We start from the raw sequence: 24,641 nt of genomic DNA, 5'->3' as shown, positions 1-24,641 counted from the left end.
AGGACAGAGCGGTGTCTAGGAATCTGGGTACTGGGTAGGATAACCCTAGTTACCAGCTCACCTTCTTCATTCACTAAACAGCAACATCGCAGCAATGGTGGTTCCAAATCGAGATCTCCCGAAACGCCTTCCATTGCTCATCCTCAAAGACAAAGTCCTTTTACCGGGCTCGTCCATGAGGATTGCTGTACGAGACAATGCCAGGTAAGAAAAAAGCCTCAACTTTTCGCGCGTTCTTTTCCGCTGCACTGCATAACTTTTATATTGCATAAGCTCAACCATGTTATGTGTTTTGATCTTTTTGATCGTCACAGCCTTCGTATGATCGATACAAGACTTCTTCGAAAAGACACCCTAAGCAGTGTGATCATAGGTGTGGTACCACGACGATCAGAGAAAGAGGTAAGTTGCATAAAATTATTTTATTTCTATTTTAATTTCTGTCCCGCTAATATTCGATTTTATGTAGTGTCCTAGCGAACGTGTTGTCGTGACATTGAGCTGCACGTACAATCTCATTGGACCGGAAGTTCGTCATTAGCAGAATGACTGTGTGTTTGCAGTTTGTTTTTCGTGTGATAAATAATACTTCCAATAGAGTAGAAGTGATTTTTTTGGGTAAACCAGTTCAATCTTCCCTCAAACAGAAAACAAAAAATAAATTTATATCAGAAGCAGACCTAACTACTAACAATAACTTTAGTTCCAGTTTCAAGTAAGATAATGCAATGTGACCCTTGATATTAAAAATAACAAACTTGAGCAACATCTGTGTTGTGGTCGAATATACATGTAGTGTAATGAAATAGATGAATCATTTTAAAAATGACAACTACTATTGGATTCAATCATTTTTTTTCTGTGTAGGTAGAATTTATTGATCCATTCTTCAATTGAGCGAAATTGTTTGATTGAATTTAGAAGCAAAGTAAACCAGTTTCATATTTTTTACAAATGTTTTGGCAGTTTTTGCATCTTCAAATCCCCTCACAATTGAACTATTTACAATCTACAGGATGAAGAATCATTGTTACATGCCTTTGGAACAGCATCTGTAGTAGTTCAGGTAACAGGTACCAACTGGCCAAAGCCCCTGTACACCCTGCTAGTTACTGGATTGTGCAGATTTAGAATTGATAAAATAGTCATGGAGGAACCTTATTTGATAGCAGAGGTGACACAGTTGGACAGGCCCTCCGAACAAGGTAGTTATATGGTAAACATTATCAACATTAAACTTCTCAAAACAGTATCACTGTAACAAATGTGTGTCTTTAAATAGAAAACTATTTACAAACGTGATGCTATTAACCTTGCTGATCCTAGCGATATACAGGACATGTGTTATATGAACTTCATAATAAACCTCGCTTATGGTAAAGTCTCTGGGACTCAGTGGTAGAGCCACAGAGGTCTGTGGTTCAATTCCTTACTGGGACTTGTAATCTTTTCCTTTGTCCCACACTCGTGACAAGACAAAAAACATCTTTCTCTAAATGTGTGTCTGTTGAGTTACGCATCACAGATGATTTCAAAATTTGGTATTGGTGAAAAGTATTTTTATCGGTCTAAAAAATATTTGCTGTGTAATTATTCACTGATTGAATAATCTGCAGCTGTAAAAGTAAAGTATTCTGATGTATTCGGATTACAGAGGCAGAAATAAGGAAAAATGCTGATTTAACAATGCTAGCTGAAGAGTTTCGACTGTGTTCAAATGAGTTGGTGGACATGTTGGATGGGAGAGTACCATTTGTTTCCAGGCTAAAGGTAATAATTCAAAAGTCATGAAGCTCCTGGTTTATAAAATGGAAATATGATGCTTGGTGTCTTGTTTCAATACCCAATGTTATACAATGTATGCCTGGTGAGCTCTGTAAAAAGGGAGCCCAATTGGCAACCCTCTAGGCAAGATTGCAATCTTGCCATCCAGAGATTACCTGATTTAATTTTGCAAACTGAAAAAAACAATTATCTTATGTGAACCCTTTAACTCCCAGCATCTGATTCTTTATTCTCCCTTCTATCTGCTACACATTTCCTTGTTAATTAGTTGTGAGAACTTGGTGTAAGATTGATTTAACAACTTCTACTGGATGAGTTTGAGTATTCTCATTACCTGTTTGCTAGATAATGTATGGATATTATTGGGAGAAGTTAGATATAAATCACTTCCTGGAGTCAAAGAGTTAAGTGGTTACTTATAGCAGACTATTTGTCTGCCATAAGAAAAATCTTTTTAATCAGTTTTACAACTACATTTAGAATCACAAACCATATCTTGAAGACCATAAAACAAAGGAACTGAGGGGGGTTTGTGAATTTATATGGGGATTCTCAAGTTTAATCTTTTTGTCATTTGATAAATCCTTTATCGACCAAACGTGTTTTTTTCTAGATGGCATAATCTGGGCCATGTTCTTTTTTTACATATTTTTACGGATCATGGTAAACTTGGGAAATACATGTATCAAGTTGTGTTGACCTCATCCTTGAACAATAACACTTATCTTTGTTCTATAGGACATGTTGAGTGGAATACCAGATGGGAGTCTTCCTGACACGTTGGCATCCATTGTAAAAGCCTCTTACTTAGAGAAACTAGAGGTATAATGCTGAACTGCGTAAATGACTTGATCTTTTAACCTTTTCAATCCTAAGAATGATAAAGAAGTTATAGTTTCCTCACGCGATATCAATGTAGGACATTTATTTTCAATGGAAATGATCTTCTTGTATCCATCTGTGTAGATCCTGAATACAGTAGATTTGATTGAAAGGTTCAAGAAATCTCTTCTTTTGCTACGGAGACAAAAAGAGGTAGAGTACATCTTTCAGTTTATTATTGAATAATTTTATTAAATTAGTAAGTCAGGATCATGGAAGTGGTGTTTAAATTTAGTTGCTGGATCATTTTGGAAAGTATATCAGTCACTTAGTAAGATGGGAGTTATTATGTTATATTACATAATAGATTTGATTAATTATATTACAATGATTATTTGACTGCATTCACAATTCTGTCTCAATTTTATTTTTGTAAATTGGGACAATCTTTCTCTCTTACTTTATCCATCAATACGAATGCACTTTTTTGTTTGGAATTGAGACATTCCTTAGTGAACAAACTGAAAAAGGATTAGCATAGGACATGATTGCTTTTGAAAGTAAAACTAAATTTAGAAACTAACCTGATTGTTTGGCAAAATTGACTTATTGTTTTTGCTTAATTAGATTTAGGAGGGCACACCAGGTTAATACCTAATTATTACTTGTTACTTTTATCTTTGAAAATATGAGTCAAAGTGTTTCCTGCTCAGACGAGAAATGTTTCATTCTATAACATGCTTAAAGTAGCAAGTAGGGCTCTTAAACAGGTCGCCCTTTATTATTTGCTGGTACCTGTTAATTAGTATATGCAGGTTATGAGAGGCACTTTGTTCATAGGAATACTTTTATAAATGTCTTGCCCTTTCAAAGATTTAAAAAAAAAATGAATTAAATAAATCATTCCACTTTCACCCATTCTTTCCAGGTGATGGTTGGGAAATCTTTCTATTTTCATCAACTAAAATTTCTTTAAATTTCAGGGAATGAGAGGTAGCCACCCGCTGAAGGGTGGCTCAGAATTTAACAGAAGGATGTGGAAAAATAATACAAAGGTATTTTAACCTTTAGATGCTCTATTGATGAGATCCTTAGACTATTAATTGAAATGTGTCCAAAGAGTTTTGAAATCCACCAAAAAGAAGGTGCATTTATGCTGTGGATTCACTTCTGGAGTAAATACTGATCAGTTTAAAAACATCTTGCTGGAGATCTTAAGTAAAGTACAACAATTAATGGGATGCAAAATGATATAAGAGTTAAATGTAACTAATGTGGCAATAAAATAATAGTACAGTTTCAATTGAATGGAAATCTATTTATCACTAACATTTTGATTTTTCAGATTGACTTTTCTTGGCTGTGGCCTTGCTTTATGAGTGTATGTATCAAATGTATTTATGTATCTCAATTTCTATTTTGTTGTCAATTTAAGCGTGGCAGCATACTCATTTCTAAGGAACCCAAAAGGATTTCCAAAGGTTTAGATGATGAGGACGACAATAATGATGAAGATGACGTGGAGGAACTTGAAAGGAAAATTAGGTATGGTAATTTCTTTTAAAATGTTTGTAATTTAGTTCTACAACTGTGTGATTAATTTGGGTACATTGACTTGTAACATTCTGAAATTCATATCAGATTCTGTTTTTGATTATCAACTTAGAAGGAAAAAAAGTAGTTGATCCAGTTGTTCCTTTATTCTGTTTCCCCTGTGCATTTAAAATGTAACTTTGAACCCTTTATCTTCCAAGATCTGATTTAGGTCCAACACGACAGGTAGGTTTAGTTCCTCCCAAGATCTCATTATTAATTCTCCCCTGTAGCTGCTACACATTTCCTTCTAAACTAGGTACGAGAATTTAATGCATTTCTAGATAACAACTTCTACCTGACCTGACCTAAAATAGTAGATAAAATATCAAAGTTAAGATAAAAAGAAATGTCTTACTCGGCCGCAGAACGTTTGAATGTTTTCACTCTTCACAATGTTTAAAGGCACAGAAATTTTTAATAAACTCCCTTTAAACATTGTGAAGAGTGAAAACATTCAAACGTTCTGCGGCCGAGTAACACATTTCTTTTTATATTAACTTTCAATTGATATTTTATCTACTATTTTAGGTCTTAATTGTGTTTTGGCTTTGTAGTCTTAGGCTGTTAATGTAGTTTTAAAATTCTAGTCATGTATATATATAATTGAGAATTTTGATGTAAATTATTTTTAAGAAACAGGGCCCCTATGGATACCAGCCTTAGAGCTGAATGAGCTACCCTGTGTGAATAAAGTTTTAACTTTTTTACTTTTCTTTTTACTTTACCTTATAAAAGTTTGAGTACTCTCAATACAAGATTGTGGGATAATGTATGGAAACTACAGGAGAAGTTACATGTTAATCATTTCTAAGAGTTGAAGGGTCGTGGCATTATTTTTGAGTTTCTATTCTTTATTTCTGAAGTGATCACTTTCATTGTAAAAATTGTTGTTGAATGGATGCTAGAAGAGTATTAGGGTTGAAACTTTATTGTTTTCATTTGATTTCTGTGCTAATTTGGAGTTATCATTTGAATGTTATAATTTGCCCAAAATCACCTCAAAAAACACTTTTTGAGGTCCATAAATGTTAACAGAACTGGAAAGAGCTGCTCAGCTTGGTGTACAGCCCTATGAGATTTTGTGGTGTAAGATGGTAACTGACTGAGTTACGTCGACCTGAATGGGAAGATATTTAGCTCATAGGGTAATATTAAGAACTTGGCTCAGTCTTTATTAGGTACTTATTTCTTGTTTATGTTTTGCCAGGTCTGCTGACCTTCCAGAACATGCTTTCAAAGTAGCTATGAAGGAGTTGAAGGTAGTTATATGTCCTATATATCATTTATTTAAGGTATAAAGTCTCTCATAGGACCAAATGTCCTTGTAACCTGTTATTTGTGGGCAGCATAGACTGTTGGGAAGGCAAAGTTAAACTGAGCTATTGACTAAGTGGGGGGGGCCAGATGGGAAAATAAGAGGCTCAAGATTATAATGTATGGACCAAGCCCAGCAAGGTTTGTACACTGTGACCGAAGCCAAATATTTTCCTGTCTGGCCTGACCATACTCAGTCAAGAGGCTTTTTATTATACAAGCATGAATTGTTGAAAATTTTGTTTCAACCTAAAAGAGCACAATGGACAGGAACACAGGAGAACCTAAAAAGGATTCTACAAATATGAAAACTTTTCCTTTGTTTTTTTCAAATCAAAAAAAGAAACTTTTGCTTTAAATTTTTGCAACAAAGATGTGTGAGTGCTGGGCCAGAAGGCTTTACCCAGACAGGGTCAGGTCAACCTGTTAGCTACACATGTCAGCTTTTACCGTGGTTTTCTATGGAATGCAAACAAGCGGCATTATGGATCATATGTTAATCATTATTTTTGAACTTATGGATGATAATTTCCTTTCTATAAACGTAATTTTAAGCGCTTGAAGAAGATGCCCCCACAGTTCCCAGAGCATGCTACAGCAAGGTACTTTGATTTTATTTGTTATATAATTAATGAACTCCATCTTACGTAGTTACTTGTACTTGGTATGTTACAAATGCAAGCCCTTGCTCATTAAGAGAAGGTGTTATTAATGATGTGTCATTTTTTTTTTTAAGAAATTATCTGGAGTGGATGGTTGACCTCCCATGGAGCAAAGAAACTACCGACAAGTTAGACATATCCCAAGCAAGGTAACAGTGAGTGGAAATTACAGCAATTTTTTAGTTGCTTTTCTTAAGAATGCTTTGCTTCACATCTCTTGCAGTGATTGGTACAGCAAACTCACACCACTTGTTGGAAGAAAATGTTTGTTCTAACAGCTAGTTTAATGTTGTTTGTAATGCCATTTTAGAGCGGATCTGGATCATGACCATTATGGCTTGGAGAAACTGAAGAAGAGAGTCATTGAGTATCTGGCTGTTCGAAAATTGAAAAACAGTTTGAAAGGTAAAGCTGCATTTTGAAAATGTACAGAACACCTCAGTCTATGTTTATCTTTGGTCAACTCCTCTCTCTCCCCATAATTTTTCTTCCTATAATAGGTCAGTTGGTCATTTGGCCAGCAGTCAGTTGCCAGACTATTTGTAATTTTATTCAATATGTTTATGGGTGCTTACATTTACTAACATTGTCTTGTATGTGTAGGTCCTATTTTATGCTTTGTTGGTCCCCCCGGGGTTGGAAAGACAAGTGTTGGAAGATCTATTGCAAACACTCTTGGCAGAGAATTTCAGAGGTACAACAAGTATTAATTAGATTAGAGTAGTTGTATTTTTCCTTGCTGATTAAGTTTTTATTAAAAAAAAACCAATTAATTCTATATTAATATTTGGAAACACTGTGTAATGTTCAGTTAGGTTACTGTTGCTTGTTTACCTCAAGAAAATAGGGCTTAATAAGGGTGGATTAGTAACATGTAATAGTTCCAGGTACAGGTAATCAAATGCATATAACTTGTACAGTGCCGGAAATATTTTCTTTCCAGTACTTTTCAACTGATGGAACAATTGTAGGAAAACTCATGGTCATGAATAATTATTCTCCATCAATTTCTTTTTTTGTGTGTGTTAGTTCTGTTAGCATGATGTTTCCTGAAACTGTACTTGTTTACTAATGATACTTCTTTAATAATTATTTTCCAGAATATCACTTGGTGGAATTTGTGACCAGTCGGATATCAGAGGACATCGGTAAGATTTTATCATCTTGGAGGATAGCCTTTTTTTGGAATTCTTTTTTTTCACTAGGGCAGTGCTTTGATGGTATCAAATTCTTGCAGAAATTATTTCTTATACAGACATGGATCCACCTATATATTCTACAACATACATGTAATCTCCATACCATGGAATTAAGTGTGCTTCTGTTATTTACACCTTTGACACCCTAGCATCAGTATGGATGTTTGCCATACTGTTCTTTATACATTGCTCATGGTGCTGACCAGGAGCATCTGTTTCTCATTGAAAGCTTCTTTGGTTGGTAATCAATTCCTTTATTCTCCTGGGCCCAGTTTTTTGAAAGCCGATTAGTGCCAACCCAGGGTTAAATTTTAATCTGGGTTTTTATATTTCTTTGTTCGAGAGCCTTTTTGGGATCATTTTCTCTACTCTATATGGAGCATCCAATCATCAAACTGTTGACAAAAAGAATTCTAATGAATTTTCCTTAAAAGCTTCCAGAGCTGAAATCCGATTTCACACTAACCCTGGGTTATCTAAACCCAGCTTTGAACAACCCAGCCCTGACCCTATTGTTTGATTTAGCATTTTTTAACTGTAAGGAGAAATTACAGATGCTTGGCTCTAAGAGGAAACAGGGGCAAGTATGATGCAATCCTAAGCTCAATAGCTGACTTTTTCTGTCTAAGGAGGTTATCATGTAATCACTGTGACTCATCTTTGAGTGCATACATGTATGTGTTTTTATAGGCGAACATACATAGGATCAATGCCTGGAAGGATCTTAAATGCCTTGAAAACAGTTGGAGCAAAGAATCCTGTTATCTTGTTGGATGAAGTGGACAAGATGGTATTGATAAACTTGATTTCATTGGATGTAATTTAAGTTGCACCAAATTTTCCTTCCTTTCTCTCACTCCTTTCAACCTTCTTGCTTCTTTCTTTTCTCAATTTGCCTGAGATTGATATCTTTAAAAGCCCTGGACCAGAAAAAGAGACTCCTTTGATTAATTGTTTACCTTTTCACAGGGCAAGAGTCTTCATGGTGACCCCGCTGCTGCCCTATTGGAAGTGTTGGACCCTGAACAGAATTGGACATTTGTAGACCAGTATCTTTTTTGATCAAGTCTTTTATTTAATACCATTTGACATATACCATGGGTTTGATGATTGTTTGTTACAGTTAACCCCCCCCCCCCTTCATATTTAATTTAGGTTGAACCATTTGCATGACAATTTACTAGCACTCATTTACTACTCTCAGGTTGAGGTGAAAACTGTTCATTCTTGCCATAGATGAAGAATCAATTAAATCATATGCTGATAATTATTCAGTCAAAAATTTCAAGTGAGCTCATTGAATAGATGGGTTGATCATGTGGCAAAGAGCCAGAGGGAGGGAATAGAGAGAGTTCAAAGAGGAGAAAAGGATGGAAGGGGAGGGTGGGCTGGTAAAAAAGAAAATTAATCCTTAATAAGTGCTTTGTTCATGAACCTTTCATTGAGTGTCTTTTTTTTTCACTCTAAAAATGTATTTTGGTTTATTGTGTCCTTAACACAGACTTCTATGTAGCTACCTCAATATTCCATTTGATCTTTCACAAGTGAGTATTGTCTGAGCTTTTGAAATTGATATATCGTTTTTCTAATTTTCCTCTTATCTGCCTTTGTTTACTTATTTGCCCATTTTGGTTCCTATTATCCTACAGGTGCTGTTTATAGCCACTGCAAATACTGTTAGCACCATACCTCCTGCTTTGCTTGATCGAATGGAGGTGAGAGATGTTCAGTTGTAAATGAGAAGGACGAGGCAGTCAAACCCCCGCTGTTTTCTCGTAATATGTTGTTATTATGAACAAGTGTGGTGTACTATTTAGCCTCCTTACCTTTCCCCCTTTGTCATCCTGTTTCCAGGTAGGGGGGTTGGAAAGGGTGGGATGGGGGGGGGGGGGGTGTAAATGAAGGGACAGGAAGGGGAGGGTAGAGGGGATGACATAATGTAGCCCACGAGAGGTCGTTATAATTATGTGACAACAAGTTTGTCTTGTTGTATGACTGTATTGGATTTTTTAACTGTTTTTTTTTCTTCTTTAAATTTCAGTTGATCATGGTTCCAGGTTACACTCAGGAAGAGAAGATCGCTATTACTAAGCGGCATCTTTTGCCAAAACAGCTGAAGGTTCGGAAATTGTTTTAAAAAGACAATTTTTAACCGCTAGGGTTACAGAATAATAAAGAAGTAACAACTTTTTGTTTCTTTTTTCTCATTTAGGAACATGGACTTGCTGAACAAGACATGGAATTTCCTGAGGATTCTATGAAGGCAATAAGTAAGTAAAATAACTTATTGGCGGGTGGGCGCTTATCAACTTTTCCTACCAACAGGGGGCCCTTTTCGAGGTGGGAGGTGGCTGCTCTTTCGAGGTTAAGCGCTCAACCCTTTAACTCCCAGGATCTGATTGTTAATTCTCCCTTCTAGTTGCTATACATTTCCTTGTAAACTAGTTACGAGAATTTGGTGTTAAATCAAGATGACAACTTCTGCCTGATAAGTCTGAGTATTCTCATTACCTTTTTGCAGGATAATTTATGGATATTATAGGGAGAATTTACGTGTTAATCATTCCTGGAAGTTAAAGGGTTGATTTAATAAGTACGGTAATCAGCTTTCACGACCTAAACAGGTCGCGTTCGATTGGCATCCAACTACACACTCGATGCTGAATTCTGCTTAGGTTGTGGTAACGTCAGTCTTTTTTTAACGCCGTTAGTCGTTGTCCGAATTAACTACGGATGATCTCATTTCACCTCGGAATCTCTCTCATATTCGTTACCAATGCTAGGATTTGTTTCATTGATGGCTGTTTACATTTTTCTCTTCTTTAGAAGTGCTATTGACTCAGTTTTCGGTGATCTTTTTTCAGTCTCTAATTACACCCGGGAAGCTGGAGTGAGGTCACTGGAGCGCAAGATTGGTGGCGTGTGTCGGGCTGTGGCCGTGCAGGTATGGATTTGAAGAGTAGCTCTTCTGGTAACCAGCGGTAACAGGTAATAATGTAACCAGCGCCGGACTGAGAAGTCAGAAATGCGATCGTGGGGAAGACACACGCAAGGGCGGTGACGTCTGAGGCATGGACGAGAGAAGGGGGAGAGAGGGGTTCTTCCATCTTTTTCAAGAATCTTAAGCATTCAACCCGTGTCATGTCGCACTGTAACACGGTCAATATTTATTTGGGAGTTTTTGTTTATTTCGCTAAACTATTCATATTTAGGTTGTGGCAGTTCCTTTACTATAAACACTGACTTATTTATTAGAAGACATCGTAAAACACTGCGAAGTCGTTCCTAACCGATCTTACACTCAGAAAAGTGATCAACAGGCAGCCTTGGCAGTATTAAATTATTGCATTGAAAGGCAATCAGAGGATAAGGATTGAAAAAGCTCAAGAAAGTTGAATGAGCGGAACACAAATTCTGCAAACTAACATATGATTAAACGCAAGACGCTAACCAAGGAGAATATAACTTAATCTCTGGTAGCGAAAGGATTCAAAAGAGTCACGGTAGAAGGGCGGTATTGGCTAATTACTGTTATGACTTTTTACATTTTTGCGTGCTCTGCTATCACTCCTGTAGGTGGCTGAAGCAACGAGAGGTGCTTCAGGGCAAGCTGAAGAAAGTAGCGGACAAGAATCCAAAGAAGGGGAAGCCGAAAAACCCAAGGGCGAAACTGATAAACCCGCTGACCGAGAGGCGTTTTTGATCACTGAGAAATTCTTGACTGAAGCATTAGGGGTAAGATACTCAGTAAATGTGTCACTCCTGGCACTCAGGGAAATTGTTTTTTCTCTCAAGGAATTTATTCCCAGTGGTTGAGGATGTTTCTTTTTCTTTTTTTTTTTCACTGACGTTTGCAAATTGATTTTTATTTTTTAGCCTCCTGTATTTGAATCTGAAGTGGCTCAAAGACTGTCAACTCCAGGCGTGGCAGTAGGTAAGTCGAATTTAAGACAAGATCAAGCAAAGAGACTGAATCTTCACTGTTTTATTTAAGATTACAGGAGTGTGGACTCCAGAGAATAGAGCAATTTTAATTGAGTGTCGAAAATAATTCGGGATTGTATTGATTTGGCTTTGCTTTGCGATTGGTCCAGAAAATTCGCTTACCAAATCAGAGGCAATCCTTAAACCAACTGCGACTTGGTCCCCCGCGTTTTCCCGCGCTTCAAGCAGCTCGCCTGTTTTACTTTCACTTCATATAGGCTCAAGACTTGGAATGATGCTAACCTTTGCCCTGATTGGCTGTTTTAAATCGAAGTACGTAATAATGTCGCGGCTACTTTTCGCGTTTCTGGTGTGTTTCGTTAAGAACGAGCTGACTTGAAATTTGCAATTCTCGTGTCTTTGGTTGAGTACATATCCTTAGTTCTCTGAATGCGCATGATTCTTTCCCCCCACCCCTCCCTTGCAGACATCTTCTCAATGCCAGGCTTGCTAAAAGCTCAGTTCTGATGTGCGGATAATACTGGAGACTAAAATACCATTGTGAAGACAGTTGAAACAGATGATTATTTGTTTCGCTAGGTTTGGCGTGGACTGCAATGGGTGGTGAAATCATGTTTGTGGAGGCGACGCGAATGGGAGGAGAGGGAAAAATCACTTTGACTGGACAGTTGGGTAAGTTCACTGATTTATAGGTATATTGTTTGATGGCCAAAAATCGGCCACGTCCAAGCACGTTTCCTCGACAGAAAGCAAACTTGAGTCTTTTATCGCTTTCCAATTGACAGAACTGGCCAGTTCAATTGTCATGTCCGTAATTAAGACTGGTCAGTCACTTCTGCGTCTTGAGATAACTGGTCGTCTCAGTTAGTTTTAAAGCTCTTGTGTGGACTACCCACGAAACGCATAGGGTCTTTGTCTCATGTTTTCGACAAGAGTACAAACTTACTTCCAGTAACATTGGCATTGAAAACAAACAAGACAGTGTACTCTCGTGCAGCTTACAGGTCAGCTTCTCCTGTGCGCTGGCAATAATTACTTATTTCCCTGCGGAATCTGATGCTAAAATTGCCCTCACTGTGAACAAACTTTCACCTGGAACAGTTCACAGCATCATCTCAAACGTTTACATTTCCAACTTCAGGGGATGTCATGAAAGAATCCGCACAGTTGGCGTTGAGCTGGCTTAGAAGTCGCTCAACTGAGGTAAGTTTTTTGCTTTTTACACCATGTGGCTTGGTTATTTGAGACAAGTGACGTACCATTGTTGTCTTAAGCTTATAAATGATGATGGCTGTGATTACTATGCACATCCTGTACTGCGTATAATAATCCCGTAATAAGGCGAATAAGCGCGCGGGCATTCCGAGAACACGGTATTGTTTTTCAATCCATGGAACAAGTAAAGAGGAACGAGGGTCTTTTGCTTTTGAACAATCATGGTGATCTATAAATTTCTTATTGCATAATTTTGGTGTACAAATTATCTCCTTTAAATTGGAGAAATCAAAACATTCAAGGAAAGCGTTAAAAAAAGTTGTTTGATATAATTTTTTTTTCTGAGGAATCACCTTAATCAAACCTATGGTTTATGCTCTGACCTCATCCTTCATCCTTTAGAGTATTTTCAAAGGTTTTATGTAAAAGAATCAAAAACAACCCTGTTCTCACTACGCTTCTGTTTCAAATTGGTGGTGATTCAGGTATTGTGGTTTGGAAGAATTCGATCCTATGCTCAACGAATAGTCATAACTCTGTAGGCCTTTTGGAAAGTATCGAGGAATTGGGATCATTCAACTACGTTTTAACTTCTCATGCATATTGTATTTGTCAGACAGTAACTGAGTGTTTTATCCTTTTCTCCCGGTCACTGCAGTACTGTCTGACATCAGAGGACGGCGTGGATCTACTTGAGCGCACAGATGTACATATTCATTTCCCAGCAGGCGCCGTTGGCAAAGACGGCCCATCAGCTGGAGTTACCATTGTTACCGTTCTTGTATCGCTTTTCAGGTAAATAGGACAATATTTCACTAAATGTCGAATTTACTCCGGATTGCGTTAGTTCTGACCTTTTACCTTTTGTATTGGTCTCGTAAACTCGCAATGCACTCCCAACGAATCATCGGCTCAACTCAAACCAGTCGCAACTTATTGGGTGCTCGCGCTTTCTCTCTCGTTTGAATACTTTGAGTTCCAATTGGCACCTGATAATAGTAGCCTGTGTTCTTATTGGCCATCTTAAGAACCTTGGTTTCGTTTTACGGCAATGGATCGAAGAGCAGAAGGAATTGGGAAGAGAAAAAACCTTGAGTCTGCGAGGATGTGAACCTCAGATCTTCGGATTTCATGATCTCATGGTCTACCAATGAACTACAGGGAGTCTATAGGTTCTCGCTTCTTTCAAAGATCGAGATAAAAGTTTATCATCCTTAACTTTCACCACACACAATTTCCTTACATGTTCAAGAAATAGAACGAAAAGGTTGTGAGAGAGCAGAGATGGAATCGGTTGAGTAGAGCTATGAAAACTTTCCCTCTCTATAAACTCTTAACTCTTTGTGGGTTCTCACCATCTTAGTATTAAAAATCTTCTAGCTTATTAAATCACGCTCTGGAAAACAATAGCGTTTGGAAATGAATCGTACTTTATATGGCATCGATCCCTTTGATTTTGTATGTAAATTAATGCTGCATTTGCTCTAATTTCGCATCCTACTCTTGCTTTTACAGCGGCCGATGTACCCGTTCAGACACAGCCATGACCGGAGAAATAACCTTGAGGGGGCTTGTTTTACCGGTATGGTTTGTTGTGTAGTGCACCTTTTTAGCGATAATATGAACCCCAAAGGGTTGACACGGTTGTGTCATTTGTACACAGATAATTTATTAGCGGAGAAACTTATTTGCTGATGTATTCTTGTAGGTCGGTGGAATCAAGGAAAAAGTGTTGGCTGCCCACAGGGCTGGACTAAAGAGGGTGATACTACCGAAAAGAAACGAAAAGGTGGGTCAAATTGGGACAGAGTGATTCAACAATTAGTGGACGAGTTTGGACTTAAATGGGAGGGTTCAGTAGAGAAGAGGTGGTTACTTTATAGAGAAGGGGGGGGGGGGAGGGAAGGGGTCTCATCAGAGACGGGGAGGGAGCAAATTAGAGAGGTGGTATAGGGGTGTATTAGTGTGGGATAGGAAGCTTATCAAAGAGGGATAGGGGCCTATTAGAGTGGAGTGTAGTGGGCATATTAGAGATGGGGTGGGTAGTTTTATCGATGAGGGGTTAGGATGCTTATCAAAGTGGGAACGGGACGAGGCTAATGAGATAGCAGGTGGAGGCACAATGGGGAGGGGTAGGGGCCTTTTAGAGGGAAGGTTGGAGACTATTAGAGAAGGGCGGAGGCTCATTGAAGAGGGGCTGCATGGAGCTTATTAGAGAGGGAATGAGCTGTTACTAGAGCGTTTGTAGTCTCTACAGAATAATTTCAAACTATATCAAAATGAGCCTATTGATATTTGCTATTGTCGTTTTTTTCACTACTGTCCAGGATCTTTCAGAGCTGCCGGATAACGTGAAGGTAAGAGATTTGAAAAATTGAAAGGAGTACTTTGTTTGTCCTCGTCATAGAGACATTTTTTAACGCAACATAAATCCTTTACTTCTTCTTACTTGTGATCAAAGAGCACGTCGCCGGGACTGCCATTTATCAGAATATTACAGATTAAAAAATTGTCTTTCAATACGTTTGCTACGCGAAGTGAGGTGCATGGGATTCACTTATTTTTAGGAACTAAAATGAAAAATATTTTTCCCTCAATATGTTCTTAGTCATCATTTCTTATGCTTTTCTTCTTTCTTTTTTTTCAAGGATGAGATGAACTTTATCTTGGTCAACCGGGTGGAGGATGTTTTACGCGCTGCGTTTGATGATGAATCTCCAGGAATGGCACAAGCTATCAGTAGCAAGCTATAGAGATTACCTGTTACCGCAAAACTTTTAAGACAGTTCGTAGGCAACATCGTAAAAACCTAACTTGCCTAGCACTGAGATGGCAGGATTCAAAGGAGAATTGATTCTTGCGAAAGGACTGGTTTTAACTTGGGCTGAACTTGAAAGTTCCGTAATGTTTCAAAACCATCAATAACCCTTAACCCCTAAGAGTGACTGCCATCATATTTCTCCATGCCAGATCTCAATCAAACCCGAAGGTCATGAGAATAAAAGGAATGATCGGTAATTAATGAAGCTCTTAATTGTTTGAAAAATTTTCCTAGTTAACACCACAGGAAATGTGCAGAGAAAAGTGTGGAGTATATGCATACTGATGTTACGGTTTAAAGGCTTAAGGAGATACAAAACCACGGTTTAATTAGCATTGTGATTAATGTTTTTGCATAGTGAGGGTTGTTCGTGTTGTGTAGAATCTGTGAATTCGTTTTGTCCCTTTCTGTTTGGATTGATGATCACAAAAACTGAATCAAAATAAACCATAAAAAAGCAAACAAAAACTTGAAAAGGATTCATGTTATAAAAATAATGATATTGATAGTGTTTTCAGGTTAAGAAAGAAGTAGAGAAATATAGATTGTTTTCGCTGAAATACCAGTTTCAGACTCTTGAAACACAAGATCTTAAAAGTACATGATTTCACTAGAAATGCAGTTTATAAAAATTATTTATTGATCGACGTTTTTTACAAGAAAGAATTCATGTCGAGATTTTTCCGTTTTCTTTTGCGTGGCTAATACTGAGACAGTTCACAGGTGCACCTATTGGCTTCACTATCTTCAATTCACAACAAGCCAAGCGTAATGAAAAGTGCAGTATACTTAAAGAACAACCTCTCTTCTCAGCTGAATTCATGAGGGTTGATAAAGTGAGTTTGTGTAATCCTTTCGTTATAAGTTAATGAGTCTATCACTGAGAAGATCAATAAAAAACAGTTGTGAACACCTATTCATATACATTTTGACCGCTGAATTTTCTCCAAAAAGATTCCGAAAAAACTGATGCTACAAAGGATAATGATTTTCGTCGTGTGGTTGCGGCTGTAAGGTAAAAAAAGTCAAGTAAGTTCAAAATTGCTACACTTAATCATGCATCCCCATGGTCTTTGGGCTCCAATAATATTTTGGCTAAGGCAACTACCATTTGTTTTGAACAGTCTAGTACAGTCCGATGAATGTACTGGAAGAGTTATACGAATTTAGTCTAATATCTAAAATTAAAAGTTTTACTTCCTATTCATCACACTTTGCACTCCCATCCTGCCCGTGTCGGTCACACGCGCTTTGAATACAACTTGGAACGAGTCAGTGGCTCACTTCAACACTTAATCAAACTATTTCTACGGAAGAGTGAAAATTCTTGACCCATGTTCTTTCCCCCAGTTCATCTCTTTATTTTAACTTCTGCCAACAACTTCGTTCCTTTCTTTTTAACGATATTACTTTTTTCCTATTCTTTCACCATGAAGTGCTTGAATTTCCTCTTCGAGTGCACTCTGGATCGCTTCTTTTGAAAGTGTGTCTCTAGTATGACTCTCTCTTAGTAACTTCTGTGTGGCTCTTTCCGCAGCTTCTTTCAAGACGCTAACCTTAAACCAGCTGAATTTTGCCTTTAACTCTCCAAGTGCACTTTCTGTGCTCTCGACAGCCATCCTTACGTGTTCTTCCCTAAGGTATTTCATCGCTCTTGAACAAAGAATCGACCGAGATGGCTCCATTCCGTTTTTCGCGCTGTGGAAGAAGGCGAGGGACTGAGCAACGAAATCGCCATCTAAAGAAAGGCCCTTCACTTCCTCGCGTACAAATGACGTAAACTCATCCTCTTCCTTCTCTCCGTCTTTGGTGTCTTCATCCTTGGTCATTAAGAACCACAGCTTGTACAAATTTCTGGCAAGTATCGACTGGTAAGCATACAAAGCAACGTTCAACAGATTTTCTACTCCTTTGCCTTTGTCAGGTTCAAGCGTGGTTCTCCGCAAACTCTTGATGACATCTTTGCATTTGCCCACAAAAAGTGAAAGCAGAGCAGTCAGCAGTTTTCCATGATCATCCTCTGACAGATGTCTGTCCTGCATCTTAAGAAGATGATCCTTCAGTGGTACGCCAACATCTCGCAAGTAGGTGTTTGACTGAAACGTTAGTGACTGAAGCCTCTTTAACAGACTGACCGTCTTCGGTAGTATCTCTCTCCTCACCTCGGCGACAACACTAGCAGCTTCTTTGAGATTAGCGGTGTCTTCATATTGAAGAAGGTTGCTTTGAGGCATGAAGTAATATGGAAGATCTGAGGTCTCTAAGCACTCGTGTAGACGATCCAGCATAGACAACAGGCACTTAGCGAAGTTGTCCTCTCTCCAAAAGGCTTCTCCTTTACTCTCGCATTCCCAGAACAGCAGGTTCTTCAAATAATACGTCGAAATAACATCTGGAAAGTAAGCTTTTTTGATCATCTTCAGCAAAACCATAACGTGCCGTTGAACGGGTGAAACACTCCGTCCGAGCTTGTTTTCCGCCAGTGAAAATGAAATTCTCCACTCAGTTTCTTCCATGGCCCATTTCCCCTCTGCATCAGCCATTGCGGAATTTGTCGCTGACTGTTCTGGATTTCGGTAATACTCAAAGGTATCGATGGGCTCGTACAGGCGCTTTCCTCTACCAACAGGTGCTAAAAGACAACCACTGTCGAACACCTCTTGAACAAGCTCTGAAGAGGGCCAACCACAAGGGCGTGATCGGACCAACCATTCCATAGCAGGCTCAGGCCATGCGATTGGAAACTTGAAAACATCCGTTCGATCCTCTTCGTGGCATGGAAAATCGGCTTTCATGAGTTTGCGTACCGGACCGTGCACGTCGTTCGACCACACACCCTTTTCATCATTAACCATGGGGTGATCTGCGTCAGGAAGCAGGTACGAGTGATGGAGGTAGGGAGCATTCTTAAATCGCGAATCATGCTCCTTGAACTCGTCAGTCAACCTCAACTTTACATACTTTGGATCGTCTTCCAAATGCTCAACAGTGAATATTGGTATCCGGCTCTTTTCATTTGTTTCAACAAATGAATCAACAACTTTCATTAAGTCAAGATCAGGGAGCCACTGTTCTTTGAAATCAAGAGCACGTGCGTTCACTTGATCAATGTCACTATTCCTGAGGATGAACTGGGGAATGCAAAACCCTTCAACGCGACTTCCAGCCTCAAAACAGTCTCCAGGTAAGCTGCCGGGAAATTCTGGATCTCTGCGTTGAGCCTCAATGTTTGCTTGCCATTGAAACCAATCGGAATACACATATTCCAGTGGGAAAATGCAATTGATTAGGGTGGAGAAGGGCTCGGGCCATAAATTGGATGTCTCATCAAAGCGGATTAAGGCTGGTTCCTGAAAAAAAACACATGCCGCATTTATTTAGGAATTTTGAGTTACATTTTACGGAGGCCTGGTGACTGTCATTTACAATCAGAGTAATTTAGTGTTATCGACTGAGTTGAAAACATAAATTGGCCTTCGTGAAGAGTTTAAAGGCTAACGTCCTTCGTCAGAGGGAAAAGCTAACGAAGGGCGAACGCCCGTAACGTCAGTCTTCAAACTCTTTACGGTGGCCAATCTACGTTTTAACACAGCTGATAACACTCCATAATCATGTTGTACTCTCCCACCGACGCAGCACCGCAGTTTCTTTAGAAACTTACCCCTTTATTTACAATCAGAGCAGATGAGACCACGGCTGTTGTAACCTCATAGTCATTAAATGGCGTTTTACAACATACAACATGCTTAATCGGCGTGCCTCTCCTCCCACTCATTGTTTTCTTGCAAAGGAGTTCAGTATCACCATCCAATTCAGGAATTGGTAATACTGTGCTCAAGTGACCTGGAGGCCCACCCAGCCTGAGCGTATCTCAGTTTCTTTAGCATGAAGCAACTAGTAGTATCACTACTGAAGAGGGTATAAATGAGAGAAAAAAATTACCCTAACGTTTACACTACCCAAGAAGGTATAGGAGAGTATACACTACCCAAGAGGGTATAGAAGAGACTAAAAATAACCTCCATTTATACACTACCCAAGAGGGTATAGGACAGAATAAATGTAAACCTCAGGTATACACTACCCAAGAGAGTATAGAAGAGATTAAAAATAACCCTTGGGTATACACTACCCAAGAGGGTATAGAAGAGATTAAAAATAACCCTCAGGTATACACTACTCAAGAGGGTAAAGGAGAGAATAAATTTAAACCTCAGGTATACACTTACCAAGAGGGTATAGGAGAGAAGAAATATAAACCTCAGGTATACATTACCCAAGAGGGTATAGAAAGGAATAAAGGATACCCTCAGGTATACACTACTGAAGAGGGTATAAATGAGAGTAAAAGTTACCCTGAGGTTGACACTACCCAAGAGGGTATAGGAGAGATTAAAAGTTAACCTCAAGTATACACTACCCAAGAGGGTATACACTGCCCAGGTGGATATAGAAGAGATTAAAAATAACCCCCAGGTATAGACTAATCAAGAGGGTATAGAAGAGATTAAAAATAACCCTTGGGTTTCCACTACCCAAAAGGGTTTGGAAAAGATTAAAAATAATCCCCAGGTATATACTACCCAGGAGGGTATTGGTAATACTGTGCTCAAGTGACCTGGAGGCCCACCCAGCCTGAGCGTATCTCAGTTTCTTTAGCATGAAGCAACTAGTAGTATCACTACTGAAGAGGATATAAATGAGAGAAAAAAATTACCCTTACGTTTACACTACCCAAGAGGGTAAAGGAGAGAAAAAATTTAAACCTCAGTTATACACTAAGGGCATTAAAGAAATTAAAAATAACCCTAAGGTATACCCTACTCAAGAGGGTATAGAGGAGATTAAAAATAACCCCCAGGTGTACACTACCCAAGTGGGTATAAAGATATTAAAAAAAATCCTCAGGTATACACTACCCAAGAGGGTATAAAAGAGATTAAAAAAAAATCCTCAGGTACACACTACTGAAATGGGTATAAATGAGAGTAAGCATTACCCTCGAGTATACAATACCCAAGAGAGTATACACTGCCCAGGTGGGCATAGAAGAGATTAAAAATAACCTCTAGGTATACAATACTCAAGAGGGTATAGAAGAGATTAAAAATAACTATAATAAATATAAACCTCAGGTTTACACTACCCAAAAGGGTATAGGAGAGATTAAAAATAACCTCCAGGTATACCCTACCCAAGAGGGTAAAGGAGAGAAAAAATTTAAACCTCAGTTATACACTACCCAAAAGGGCGTGGAAGAGATTAAAAGTACCCCCCAGATATACACTAACCAAGAGGGTATAGGAGTGAATAAATATAAACCTCAGGTATACACTACCCATGAGGACATAGAAGGGATTAAATATTACCCTCAGGTATACACTACTGAAGAAGGTATAAATGAGAGTAAAAATTACCCTGAGGTTTACACTACCCAAGAGGGTATAGAAGAGATTGAAAGTTAACCTCAAGTTTACACTACCCAAGAGGGAATACACTACCCAGGTGGATATAGAAGAGATTAAAAATAACCCCCAGGTATACACTTATCAAGAGGGTATAGAAGAGATTAAAAGTAACCCTTGGGTTTCCACTACCCAAAAGGGTTTGGAAAAGATTAAAATCCCCAGGTATATACTACCCAGGAGGGTATAGAAGAGATTAAAAGTAACCCTCAGGTGTACACTACCCAGGAGGGTATAGAAGAGATTAAAAATAACCCTCAGGTATATACTATGCAGGCAGGTATAGAAGAGATTAAAAGTAACCCTCAGGTATATACTACGCAGGCAGGTATAGAAGAGATTAAAAGTAACCCTCAGGTATATACTACGCAGGCAGGTATAGAAGAGATTAAAAGTAACCCTCAGGTATATACTACGCAGGCAGGTATAGAAGAGATTAAAAGTAACCCTCAGGTATATACTACTCAAGCAGTTATAGAAGAAATTAAAAGTAACCCTCAGGTGTACACTACCCAGGAGGGTATAGAAGAGATTAAAAATAACCCTCAGGTGTTCACTACCCAAGAGGGTATAGGGAAGAATAAATATAAACCTCAGGTATACAGTACCCAAGAGGGTATAGAAGAGATTGAAAATAACCCTCAGGTATTCCCTACCCAAGTGGGTATAGAAGAGATTAAAAATAACCCCAGGTGTACACTACCTAAGTGGGTATAAAAGATATTGAAAAAAATAACCCTCAGGTATACACTATCCTACCCAAGAGGGTATAGGAGAGAATAAATATAAACCTCAGGTATACACTACCCAAAAGGGCGTGGAAGAGATTAAAAGTAAACCTCAGGTATACACTACCCAAGAGGGTATAGAAGAGATTAAAAATTACCCTCAGGTACACACTACTGAAAAGGGTATAAGTGAGAGTAAAAATTACCCTTAGGTTTACACTACCCAAGAGGGTTAAGGAGAGATTTAAAGTTAACCTCAAGTATATACTACCCAAGAAGGTATACACTGCCCAGGTGGGTATAGAACAGATTAAAAATAACCTCCAGGTATACACTAATCAAGAGGGTATAGAAGAGATTAAAATTAACCCTTGTGTTTACACCACCCAAAAGGGTTTCGAAGAGATTAAAAATAATCCCCAGGTATATACTACCCAGGTGGGTATAGAAGAGTTGAAAAATAACCTTCAGGTGTACACTACCCAGGAGGGTATAGAAGAGATTTAAAATAACCCTCAGGTATACCCTACCCAAGAGGGTAAAGGGAAAAATAAATATAAACCTCAGGTATACCCTACCCAAGAGGGTATAGAAGAGATTAAAAATAACCCCCAGATGTTCACCACCCAAGTGAGTATAAAGTATATTTAAAAAAAGGGCCCTCAGGTATACACTACCCAAGAGGGTGTAGGAGAGAATAAATATAAACCTCAGTTATACACTACCCATGAGGACATAGAAGGGATTAAAAATTACCCTCAGGCATACACTAATAAAGAGGGTATAAATGAGAGTAAAAATTACCCTAAGGTATACACTACCCAAGAGGGTATAGGAGAGAATAAATTTAAACTTCAGGTATACACTACTTACAAGGGTTTGGAAGAGATTAAAGTAACTCTAAGGTATACACTACCCAAGAGGGTATAGGAAAGAGTAAATATAAACCTCAGGTATACACTACCCAAAAGGGTTTGGAAGAGATTAAAAGTAAACCTCAGGTATACACTACCCAAGAGGGTAAAGGAAAGAGTAAATATAAACCTCAGGTATACACTACCCAAAAGGGTTTGGAAGAGATTAAAAGTAAACCTCAGGTATACACTACCCAAGAAGGTATAGGAGAGAATAAATATAAACCTCAGGTATACACTACCTAAAAGAGTATAGAAGAGATTAAAAATAACCCTCAGGTATACACTACCCAACAGGGAATAGGAGAGAATAACTATAAACCTCAGGTATATACTACCTATGAGGGCATCGAAGAAATTAAAAATTACCCTCAGGTATACACTACTGAAGACGGTATAAATGAAAATAAAAATTACCCTGAGGTTTACACTACCCAAGAAGGTATATGGTTAAAGAAATCCCCCTACATTGAGAACAGAAATGATAGCGCCTCTAAAGAATGCAAGCTGCGAATGTTTTTTGGGGCCAAAGCTACTCAGCGAGTGAGCGAACTCTGTCAGTCGCCCGAGAATCTGTTCGAGAATTTGTTCGAACTTTAGCCTCTATGACTTGAGATAACCCTTACATAATGACAGCTATGTTAGAAATAAAACAGGAGGGAAAACTTTCGATCATCTAACAATCGTATTTGATGTGTTTGTTTCGTTCCGGCAGATTAGTTCCCTACGTATTCAACCGGAAGGAGTAAGCCATCTAAAATTAACTGAAATGACAATATCAAATTTCTATTTGTAGCATGACTTCCTACATTTTCATCGACAGCGATGAGTTTTTCGAGAAATTAAGGAAAACTACCTTAGATTTGAGTTTTACTCACCGATTTCCTTGTAGCCATGTTTTTTTTGTTGACGATCTCGACTCGGCTCGTCGGTAGCCCACGGCGCTATCACGTGAGTGGCCGAGAACTAGCGTGGTTAAGACTCTCGGTCATCACTAAAAATAAAACTTTGATAAGAATTATTAAAATTATCTGCTAAGTCACTAAAAAGGTGAGAATGCTCTATTTTAGGGAGTTTGCAATACAGGTTAGTTCCGAGTATAAAAACTCACTAAAGAGGTGCGCTAAAATGGAAAAATATAGGACAGTATTAAATCAAGCCTATTTTGGGGGAGCACTGCAAAAAAAATATTTTTTATAATTTTGACTTCAGTCGATAAAAAAGTTTCTGTGATATTTTGTCTGATTTAGATGACGCGATGTAGGCTTGCAAATTCCTCTTCGGGGAAGGAATGAACGTCCGCAACTGCTCCGGTGTCGCAGCAGATTTAATTTGGACTCTCCGCGGATTTGGACCCCGGTCCAAATCCGGATCCGCCCCGTCCAAATCCACCGGCGGATATGGACACACTTCGCAGATTTGGACCCCCCCCCCCCACCCCCACCAAACTTTCCTTGAAAAAATCGTTTGTATCATATTTGGTAACTAATTCTATTTGCAAGCTTTTTGTCGATAAAGATAAAGAAAAACAGCCATTTCGTTCCAATTCTGCCGCATTTATTATAGCAAGTCGTACAGTATACGCAAGAATTAAATGCGAGCAACAGAATTTCGTTGTGGAATACGAACGATGGATTCCCGATTTTTCGAGCCTCCATGGGGAATAAAAATCAGTTGGAGTAATTGGGTTGACTGGGGGAAGGGGAACGACTTTTGCTTCGAGTTTTTGAGAGTTACGACAAATCGAGGACCCGAGCAATCAGAATTCTATTAAAGTGAAAAGGCGTTTCAGCGGCTTACTGTTAGCATATCCATCATTTCATGTTTCACATCTTCTTCAAGAGAATAACGAAAAATCAGACGTTATCAAGTCGCTAACTACAACATACGCTAAGAGGAGGATTAAGAAAGTGGGCCTATTGTCGATGAAACATAACCTAAAGCTCTTTGAAACGTATTTTTAGTTGTTTTAAAAGCCTTATGTGCTGTTTTAGGTGAACCTTGATACATGGCTCATCAAATAAAGCACAGATGTTTCTGTGTTGAGATAAGTTAATCGTCAAATATCTTCCTGTTACCACTGCCTCTTGCCCGGAAACGTGCTTACATGTGATTTTCCCATTCTTTGTCAGTTTTTTGTTTGTTTTTTGATAGTTGGAACTTGTGTTCTCTTGC

At 38.5% G+C, this 24,641-nt stretch overlaps 2 protein-coding genes across 2 annotated transcripts; one reads left to right on the top strand and one right to left on the bottom strand.

The window, feature by feature from the left end:
• The first annotated feature begins 45 nt into the window (after positions 1-45).
• On the top strand, positions 46-16,283 carry LOC131794138 (lon protease homolog 2, peroxisomal). Its single transcript, XM_066163088.1, has 30 exons — positions 46-204; positions 315-402; positions 1,016-1,205; positions 1,655-1,770; positions 2,524-2,607; positions 2,752-2,820; positions 3,591-3,662; positions 4,043-4,152; positions 5,411-5,462; positions 6,073-6,119; positions 6,254-6,328; positions 6,490-6,584; positions 6,783-6,873; positions 7,280-7,327; positions 8,069-8,168; positions 8,348-8,427; positions 8,892-8,922; positions 9,028-9,093; positions 9,420-9,497; positions 9,591-9,648; positions 10,243-10,322; positions 10,955-11,113; positions 11,255-11,312; positions 11,903-11,995; positions 12,465-12,526; positions 13,197-13,333; positions 14,054-14,120; positions 14,247-14,327; positions 14,866-14,895; positions 15,187-16,283. Exons 1-30 carry the CDS (start codon positions 95-97, stop codon positions 15,289-15,291), a joined length of 2,532 nt encoding a protein of 843 aa, XP_066019185.1. The 5' UTR covers positions 46-94; the 3' UTR covers positions 15,292-16,283.
• Positions 16,025-23,395, bottom strand: LOC131794136 (uncharacterized). Its single transcript, XM_059111651.2, has 2 exons — positions 23,345-23,395; positions 16,025-18,709 (listed from the first exon to the last, which is right to left on the bottom strand). The coding sequence occupies exons 1-2, from the start codon at positions 23,360-23,362 to the stop codon at positions 16,766-16,768; spliced, it is 1,962 nt and encodes a 653-aa protein (XP_058967634.2). The 5' UTR covers positions 23,363-23,395; the 3' UTR covers positions 16,025-16,765.
• Positions 23,396-24,641: the final 1,246 nt, after the last annotated feature.

This window comes from Pocillopora verrucosa, chromosome 3, assembly GCF_036669915.1.
Source record: "Pocillopora verrucosa isolate sample1 chromosome 3, ASM3666991v2, whole genome shotgun sequence".
Lineage (NCBI taxonomy): Eukaryota > Metazoa > Cnidaria > Anthozoa > Scleractinia > Pocilloporidae > Pocillopora > Pocillopora verrucosa.
This window is presented reverse-complemented; position numbering and strand designations above follow the sequence as displayed.